This window comes from Triticum aestivum, chromosome 2B (assembly GCF_018294505.1).
Source record: "Triticum aestivum cultivar Chinese Spring chromosome 2B, IWGSC CS RefSeq v2.1, whole genome shotgun sequence".
Classification (NCBI taxonomy): domain Eukaryota; kingdom Viridiplantae; phylum Streptophyta; class Magnoliopsida; order Poales; family Poaceae; genus Triticum; species Triticum aestivum.
The window spans coordinates 252,108,553-252,118,579 of NC_057798.1; the positions used below are offsets into that span (position 1 = coordinate 252,108,553).

The following is a 10,027-nucleotide window of genomic DNA, read 5'->3' on the forward strand; positions in this document are numbered from 1 at the left end:
TCAGGCAAGATGACCGCTACCCTGGATCTCACTATTATCATTGCTATGCTAGTTGCTTCGTTCTATCGCTTTGCTGCGCTACCTATCATCTGTTTATCGAGCCATCCCATATTGCCATGAACCTCTAACCTTTGACACCTTTCTATGCAAACCATTGTTTGGCTATGTTACCGCTTTGCTCAACCCTCTTATAGCGTTGCTAGTTGCAGGTGAAGTTGAAGATTGCTCCATGGTGGACAGGATTTTGGTTGGGATATCACAATATCTCTTATATTATTAATGCATCTATATACTTGGTAAAGGGTGGAAGACTCGGCCTTTTTCCTGGTGTTTTGTTCCACCCTTGCCGCCCTAGTTTTCGTCATACCGGTGTTATGTTCCCAGATTTTGCGTTCCTTACGCGGTCGGGTGATTTATGGGACCCCCTTGACAGTTCGCTTTGAATAAAACACCTCCAGCAAGGCCCAACCTTGGTTTTACCATTTGCCTCACCTAGCCCTTTTTTCCCTTGGGAGTCGTACTCTCGAGGGTCATCTTTATTTTATCCCCCCGGGCCAGTGCTCGTTGTGAGTGTTGGTCCAACCTGTCAACCGCCGGTGGCCACCAGGGGCAACTCTGGGCTGGCCTACCGGAAGTTTGGACAATCCGGTGTGCCCTGAGAACGAGATATGTGCAGCTCGTATCGGGATTTGTCGGCACATCCGGGCGGCTTTGCTGGTCTTGTTTTACCATTATCGAAATGTCTTGTAAACCGGGATTCCGAGTCTGATCGGGTCTTCCTGGGAGAAGGTCTATTCCTTTGTTGATCGCGAGAGCTTGTCATGGGCTAAGTTGGGACACCCTTGCAGGGTATAATCTTTCGAAAGCCGTGCCTGCGGTTATTGGCAGATGGGAATTTGTTAATGTTCAGTTGTAGATAACTTGACACCAGATCCGAATTAAAACGCATCAACCGCGTGCGTAGCCGTGATGGTCTCTTCTCGGCGGAGTCCGGGAAGTGAACACGGTTTCTGGGTTATGTTTGACGTAAGTAGGAGTTCAGGATCACTTCTTGATCATTACTAGTTGACGACCGTTCCGCTTGTTCTCTTCTCGCTCTTCTTTGCGTATGTTAGCCACCATATATGCTTAGTCGCTGCTGCAACCTCACCACTTTACCCCTTCCTTTCCCTTTAAGCTTTGCTAGTCTTGATACCCATGGTAATGGGATTGCTAAGTCCTCGTGGCTCACAGGTTACTACAACAACAGTTGCAGGTACAGATTTTGCGATGATCATGACGCGAGAGCGATGCTTGCTTGTGTTGATTTCTTCTTCTGCTTCTTCGATCAGGGGATAGGCTCCAGGTCGGCAGCCTGGGCTAGCAGGATGGATGTCGTTTGATTTTCTGTTTGTGGTTCATCCGTAGTCGGATGTTACTCTTATGTATTGTGATGTTGTATTTGTGTGGCATTGTATGCCTTATGTATGTATCCCCATCTATTATGTAATGTTGATGTGATGATATCCACCTTGCAAAAGCGTTTTAATATGCGGGTCTATCCTTGGTGGGACCTTCGAGTTCCTTTTGGATAGGGTCGCATATTGGGCGTGACACTTCCCCTCGGATCTTCACCGTTTTTGCGGATCGAGATGGCCCCGAAGAGAGAAACGTAAGCTCCTCCGATCCCTCCAATTAGTTTTTGCAAACTTGCTTTAGATTCGACGCATTATTTGCTTCAAATGCCTCATATTTTTGAATTTAAGATTGTTTTAGCTTGATTATAGTTGTAGTTCTTAGTTCTTAGTTCTTAGTTCTTTAGTAAGCATGTTGATATGATGCATATTGGAGTAAACAAAAAAATATATGATGCAAGTAGTGGATTTGGTTGGAGTAAATATGATATGGTATGATTTTCCATATGTTTAGGTCTGCAACAGTGGTACAACCATCGCCCCTTCATCTCCAACACGACCCGGCCGGCTTGCCACTTCCGTACGTGTACGAGTCTTGCCCCGAGCTTCTGCAGCCGGTGACCGCTTTTTCAGACGAGATCCTACAGGAGACGAGGGCAGTGCGGTGGCACGAGAGGGCAGAACGGATCTCCGATGATCAGAAGTGTTGGGCGCAGAGCGCGAAGGAGTGGAAGAGGGTGATTGCAGAGATGGAGGGAGATCCAACTATCTCCCGAGAACGCCGGGAATGGAACATTGAAGCTGCCAAGCAGCGCTCCAACTGGGAGCTGCGCAATTTGGGCCGGCGGATCTACTTCGAGAGCAATGCGGAGGAGAGAGCCAGGATGCCGCCCCCAAGTGCATCAGCATTCGATGTCATCAACTGGACAAGGGCGGAGGCGAAAACTCCAGCGGGTAAGGCAAGGTGGGACTACTTGAACGGTCGGATGCCGACCAGCCTTTCGCCTCCGCCTGAACCGGTGGATCCGCTGCCGTATCTGTCTCCACGGCCATGCCTAACATACGAGGGGGGAGATTTGTCCGCCCCATAAACATGTCGATTGCATATGTATCTCTGTTTTAGCAGGGGTTGTCAAACTATGTGGACAAGTTTGCTATTTGCTATTTCCTACTTATGAATCTATGTGTAAAGTGTTTGATATTTGCTATGTGAAACCTTCATTATTATGTGAGCTCATATTTTGCTATTTGTGAAACTATGTGAAACTTGTGACAAAACGAACTATGTGAAACCGTTTGTTGGCTTTTTTTGTGAGCTCATATTTTGCTATCTTTGTGAAACTATGTGATAAAACTTTACAAAAGAAACAATCACTAAAAAAATGTGAGCTCATATTTTAGGGTCTATATTGTTTTTGAAAAGAAGCAAAAATTAAACTTATAAACCATAAAACACAGGACCACCGCCAAGGACCCTGGCGGTAGGACGAACGTACCTCCCGCCAGGGCACCTCGATATATCGTTACAGAAACTTTAGAAGGCAAAGCCCCATCCACACTTTACCGCCACGGGTGCTGGCGGTAAGGTTTAACATGCTACCGCCAGGGTCCCTGGCGGTAGGCTACTTGTCCACATCAGCACGGGCAAACGGCGGCCGTCGCCCTCCGTCGCACCCTACCGCCAGGGACCCTGGCGGTAGCATGTCTAACCCTACCGCCAAAACCTGTAACGGTAGCGAAAGGGTCAGATCTCGAAAATTTTCGAAACCAGGGTCAAATCCTGAATTTGTATCGAAAAAGGGTCAGAACACGAAATTCGACCGGCTGGCACAGTGGATGCGAATCCACGAGCTCATCGACCACAACCGGTTGGCGTGATGGGTCGCACGGGACTCAGGATGCAGTCTTTGTCGAGGATTTCGGAAGCCTTTCAGGCCATACATACTTCCCTAGTCGGCAAAAATCTGACAGGACCTCCGCTAAATCCACATCTTTTTTTCCTGGCCGATGCACCGAGCTCTGTCGGCCGAGGGTAACGATACCGAGTGAGAAAGGTGAACATCAGACTATATTTCGCATGGTTATCAGAAAAAAGAGAGACTATACTTCACATGAGCGTGTCATCAGTTCATCACTCAAATGAACGCGTCGTCACCCAGAAGTATCGGCCTCTTACGACTGCACATCCTTCAATATCCTGGGAATACTGAAACTAGCCAGCAATCCGAAAGATTCATTTATTGAACACGACAAAACTGGAAAGAGTATCACTGCGCAGCTCGGCAACACGATGCCACAACATCCGTAATTACATGCACACAGAATCACACCCTATCTCGCAGCGGAGAAAATTTTACCGAACAAGGCATAGGCAGCAACACGCGGTCTGATGGTGCATGGCGACTGGTCGGAGAGATCCATCAGGTATACTACACGCCGGCGGGCTTGGACCCAGACCCACGGCCTTCCTCCCGCGCGGCGGCGTTGGCGGACACGTAGTACACGAGGCAGAAGACGGCGTGCACGAAACAAAGGATGCCGCCGATGGAGAGGAAGCGGTGCCGCACCACCCCGCACTCCGCCATTACCTTCTTGGAGTTCGGCAGCGCACCGAGGATCAGCAGCGCCAGTCCCACCAGCAGAACCATCCTGGCAATCATAAACATGTTGACATTTTGTGCGTGTTCTTCGAATCGAACCACGGGAACCGGAAAAGCATGCAGGAGTTGATAGTATTTTTGGTGGTGATGTTGCGGCTCATGCTTGGCGTGCGTAGGACAGGAGCGTACCATGTGAGGACCAGGGCGAAGGACGCCATCTGCCGGTTGGGCGACGAGCGCCGGCCGCCGGAGCAGCAGGGCCACGTGCAGGAGCAGCCGCCGACGATATTGGCGATGGCGTGCGACGCAGCCAGCACCGCGGCCGCCGCGATGCCGAGCTTGTAAGCCTGTGGGACAGGCTGCCTGCACTCGATGAAAAGTATCTTCAGGTGCCTCCCCTGCAAGACAAGAGTAATCAAATTTTGCCATGAAACATCACCAGACAACAACGAAATCCCTGCTTCTTGCCGACACGGCCTACCTGGCTCTGAGCTTTCTCCGCGTGAATTCCAAGGACGCCGGCGGCGACATCCATGGCGACGATGAGGAGGCAGACGACCACCGCTTCAACTCTCGCCATGGCTTCTACAACCTTGGTTCTCCTCCCCTCCTGTCGACTGTCGTTGTGGTGAAAATGGAGGAACGGCGGCGTGGGCACGACGGGCAGGCTAGGGTGTCGCTACTAGACGAGTGTGCAGCGAAGATGCTTTAGGTCTCGGCTTTTGATGTTCTTTATTGTTTAATATCTCTGCGTTGGTTTTCTTTACCGATTCCTCTCAGTGCTCCCACCAGAAAGGCAGAAGCTCTGCTAGGCTCTGCTTAACACCAAAGAAAGAGGCGAATGTTAAGGTGACACGAGCCGACAGGGCGCGAGACATCGATAGCACTGCTAATTACCCGTCATATCACTCTATGAGTGAGATTTTCCTGAATCCCATTCACCAGGATTACCTCCAGCGATTAATCTGCATCCTCACTAAAGTTTATCCGTAATCCATAGACTTACAGCTCTGTATTACTTCAAATTGTGCAACTTTCATACTGATGGTCCCAATCTATTCTTCAAGTTCAAGTTATGGTCAGAAGAAACAGATCGTTATGATGGTGTGTATATACGTAGCTGGAAAAGGCATTGGAGACTGATTCGACGTACTAGAAGAAAGAGAAACAAAAGGTATACAAACGTTGGGCTGTGCATCCGCGCTGGCGTATGGCCGCCAGCCTGCGAAACAGCCGCTTTGCTAGCTGAATGGGCGATGTGGCGTGCAATAGAACCATCTGGTGTGCGGTGGTGTGGCTTTCGGAGATGGTGCTCAGTTTCTACTGTACGACGATGGATATAGGGTGTCGATCCAGGACGGAGGAAGTTTTGTTGTCCTTAAGGGCAACAACATTTTAAAAACGCCTTGACTTTATTGTTAAGCAAACATGCCTCTTTCGGAGATGGTGCTCAGTTTCTACTGTACTTCCTACTATGAAAAGAAGGCTTTTACGTATATTGTCTAAAGTCAAAGAGTGCAAAGTTTAATCAAATTTATAGAAAAAATAGGAAAACATTTAGTTTAAGCCGGATGATTTTCATCTCGCGGAAACCACCTCCTTCTTACGACGCGTGTCCCACGTGGGCCTCACCACTCGCACGCCTTATCACAGGCCCCGTCGTTTCCCACCGCAAAAAATCCTATTCTCTCTTCCCTCGATTCCTCTTCTTCCCTCGTCCTCGTCTCTTTCACTGAGGCAGCAGCAAGACGCAGATGTGAGTATGGAGACGCCGGAGGAGATGCCTAGTCGCGCCTGAGGGAGTGCTGGATTAGGGGGTCCTCGGACAGCCGGACTATATACTTATGTCGGACTGTTGAACTATAAAGATACAAGATTGAAGACTTCGTCCCGTGTCTGGGTAGGACTCTCCTTTGCGTGGAAGGCAAGCTTGGCAATTTGGATATGTAGATTTCCTTCTCTGTAACCGACTCTATGTAACCCTAGCCCCCTCCGGTGTCTATATAAACCGGAGGGTTTAGTCCATAGGACAACAACAATCGTAATCATAGGCTAGCTTCTAGGGTTTAGCCTCTACGATCTCGTGGTATATCAACTCTTGTAATACTCATATCATCAAGATCAATCAAGCAGGAAATAGGGTATCACCTCCATAGAGAGGGCCCGAACCTGGGTAAACATTGTGTCCCCCGCCTTCTATTACCATTAGCCTTGGACACACAGTTCGGGACCCGCTATCCGAGATCCGCCGGTTTTGACACCGACATTGGTGCTTTCATTGAAAGTTCCACTGTGTCATCACGCTAAGGCTTGATGGCTCCTTCAATCATCCGCAACGATGCGATCCAGGGTGAGGTTTTCCTCCCGGACAGATCTTCGTATTCGGCGGCTTCGCACCGCGGGCCAACTCGCTTGGCCATCTGGAGCAGATCGATAGCTACGCCCCTGGCCATCAGGTCAGGTTTGGAAGCCTGAACTACACTGCCGATATCCGCGGAGACTTGATCTTCGACGGATTCGAACCTATCACAGGTGCGCCCTACAGTCGCGATGAGCATGACCTAGATCTGCCATCGGACGGTGTTCAGGAGATAGCACCTACAGCTGCCCTGGCTTTAATTTCGGAGCAGATCGTGCCATCTGAGGACGGGTGGATGGACCCCGCCACGGAGGCCGCACACTCAGCGGCGATAGAACCGAACACAGATCCCACTCCTAAGGAGATCTATGTCTTCGGACCCTCGGACTCTTCTCCGACCAGGGGCTCCGAACCGCGTGCATCCGTGCCCATCGGACCTGACTGGGCACCGGTCATGGAGTTTAGCTCCGCGGTTATATTTCAGCACTCGCCCTTGGGCGATGTGCTAAGCTCATTAAAATCTCTCTCCCTGTCAGGAGACTCTTGGCCGAGCTATGTCCGGCTTGAGTGGGAAGCGGATGACGAAGAAATTTGTTTCCCACCCACCACCCACTTAATAGCCACTGTCGACGACTCAACCGACATGCTTGATTTTGACTCCGGAGACATTGACGGTATGAATGACGATGCCGGAGAAGAACAGGAACCACCGCCCACACACCGCTGGACAGCCACCTCATCATATGATATATACATGGTGGACACACCCAAAAAAACAACGGTGAGGAACGGAAGGATGCAACGGAGGACAATCCTCTTGGGAAGCAACCAAAGCGCCGACGTCAGCGGCGCCGCTCTAAATCCCGCCACAGCAAAGACATCGATAACGGCACAAGAAAGAATAATACCCTGGTCGACTCCAAAGGTAACGACGACCCCATGGACCCAGCAATGGAGCAGGATGAGCCAGGGGACGTTGAACATAGTCCGGGGCCGCTATCCGATCACAGCGATGCCGAAGATAAAACTTATAAACCTGTCTCCGAAGAGGAGAACAGTCCGGAGGACGATGTACTTATCATCCCAGAAAAGCACTTGGAACAAGAGAACCTCCACAAGAGGCTTATCGCTACCGCGAGGAGCTTGAAGAAGCAGAAGCAAAGGCTTAAGGCCGCAGGATACGCTCAACCACAGATGGAACAAAGTGCTCGACACTGACAAAAAATACGGTGGCGATCGCCACACAAAGAGCTACCCAAAGCGCAGGTTGCTGCCCGAATTCGACAACAAGGCTATAGAGCCCGAAAAACAATACGCCCGATCTACCGGACCGACCACCCCGTGGCCGAGACAGAGCGGCTAATGACGCCGCAGACAAATCAGCACATGATCTACGTGAGCACCTGGACAAAAGAGTCAGTATGGCCAGGTCCATCTATGGATCCAGGAAGCATGCTCCTACGCAGCATCACAACCACCAAAACGACTATACTGATCGAATACCAGCTCAAAATCAACACCGAACACTACATCCGTCGGAGCATGCCACGACATATCGAAATACAGGGGTGCTGTGCACCCCCTGTGCTTCACCGATGAGGTGCTGGATCATGAATTTCCAGTGGAATTTAAACCCGTAAACATAGAGGCATACGATGGAACGACAGACCCTGCAGTGTGGATTGAGGACTTTATTCTTCACATCTGCATGGCTCACAGAGACGATCTCCACGCCATCAAATAATTGTCCCTCATGTTGAAAGGACCAGCTCGGCACTGGTTGAAAAACCTCCCCGAAAACTCAATTGGAAGTTGGGAGGAACTTGAGGACGCTTTTAGGGCTAATTTTCAAGGGATCTATGTCCGACCTCCGGATGCAGACGATTTAAGTCACATAATCCAACAACCCAGAGAGTCAGCCTGTAAGCTTTGGAACAGATTTCTCACCAAGAAGAACCAAATCGTCGTCTGCCCGGACGCCGAAGCCTTAGCGGCTTTCAAACACAGTGTCCGGGACGAATGGCTCGCCAGACACCTCGGCCAGGAAAAACCGAGGACAATGGCAGCCCTAACAAGCCTTATGAACCGTTTTTGCGTGGGCAAGGACAGTTGGTTGGCCCGCAGCGGCACCAGCGACCCAGGCACATCCGAAATCAGGGACGACAACGGGAAGCCGCAACGCAATAAAAACAAGCATCGAAATAATGAAGACAGCCCAGACAACACGGCGGTAAACGCCAGATTCAGGGGCTCTCGACCCGGTCAATGGAAAAAGCCATCTAAAGGCAGCAGAGATGGACCGTCCAGCCTAAACAAAATCCTAGATAGATCATGTCAGATTTATGGCACCCCCGAGAAACCTGCGAATCACACCAACAGAGAATGCTGGGTCTTCAAGCAGGCCGGCAAGCTAAACGCCAAACACATGGGAGGGAGCCGCAAAGTGAAGACGAGGACAAACCAAGCCAGCCGAACACTGGGGGACAGAAAAAATTCCACCAGAGGTCAAAACAGTGAACATGATTTACACAACCCACATACCAAAGAGGAAGCGCAAATGCGCACTCCGAGACGTATAGCATGTAGAACCCATCGCCCCCAAATTCAACCCATGGTCAACCTTCCCGATCACTTTCGATCGCAGGGATCATCCGACTAGTATCCGGCATGGAGGTTCGGCTGCCTTGGTGCTCAACCCAATAATTAACGGATACCATCTCACCCGAGTCCTCATGGACGGCGGCAGTAGTCTTATTCCGATATATCAGGACACTATCCGCAAGATGGGGATAGACCCGTCAACAATCAGCCAAAGCAATACTACCTTTAAAGGAGTAATACCAGGCGTAGAGGCCCACTGCACGGGCTCTCTAACACTAGAGGTTGTATTCGGTTCTCCCGACAACTTCCGAAGCGAAGAACTAATCTTTGACATTGCTCCATTCCGAGGCGGCTACCATGCACTACTCGAAAGAACGGCCTTCGCTCGTTTCAATGCAGTTCCGCATTATGTCTATCTTAAACTTAAGATGCTCGGTCCATGTGGCGTCATCACAATTAGCAGAAATACAGAGCGCTCCTTGCGTGCGGAAGAATATGTGGCGGCTCTAGCAGCCGAACCACTGACTGGCCTGCCAACCCAAGTAGCTAATCGGTCGTCGAAGACCACATACACGTCTAGACGTGTTCGGCGCACCACTATTTGTAGCAGCCCAGATAAACCTGAGCTTGACTAACGGCTATACCCCCATATGTGGTGCTAGGGGCTGCCCGCACAAAAGAATCCATAGTTCAGTTGGATCCTATTTACACTCAAGAAATTGAATTCTCATGGTTCATTAAGAGTAACCAACTTTCCGCACGGTCACACCAGACTCTTTCACCTCGGCTTTTCCTTTTTCCTTTACAGATGACCATGGTGCTAAACCCTTCCAGGATACGACACAACGGAGACAAAGGCGCAGACGTGCAGCGAGGCCCCGTTCAAAGGTTTCTTTTTAGATTAAGACCCTGTGTAAACCTTTTTTTCTCATCTCTTGTTGGTTCAAACCCTCTTGGTCGGCGTTATTGCAAGTTTATTATTCGCCGATCTAAAGTAGACATTACGAGGGCATCAACCAATGTGTTTTTAAGAAATATGCTCTCATCACAGTCGCTCTTTCGTCACGCCAGAC

At 50.1% G+C, this 10,027-nt stretch overlaps 1 protein-coding gene across 1 annotated transcript; it reads right to left on the minus strand.

Moving 5' to 3' along the window:
• Nucleotides 1-3,560: 3,560 nt before the first annotated feature.
• LOC123041161 (uncharacterized) lies at nt 3,561-4,788 on the minus strand. Its single transcript, XM_044463851.1, has 3 exons — nt 4,476-4,788; nt 4,184-4,392; nt 3,561-4,043 (listed from the first exon to the last, which is right to left on the minus strand). The coding sequence occupies exons 1-3, from the start codon at nt 4,572-4,574 to the stop codon at nt 3,824-3,826; spliced, it is 528 nt and encodes a 175-aa protein (XP_044319786.1). The 5' UTR covers nt 4,575-4,788; the 3' UTR covers nt 3,561-3,823.
• Between the last annotated feature and the right edge of the window lie 5,239 nt (nt 4,789-10,027).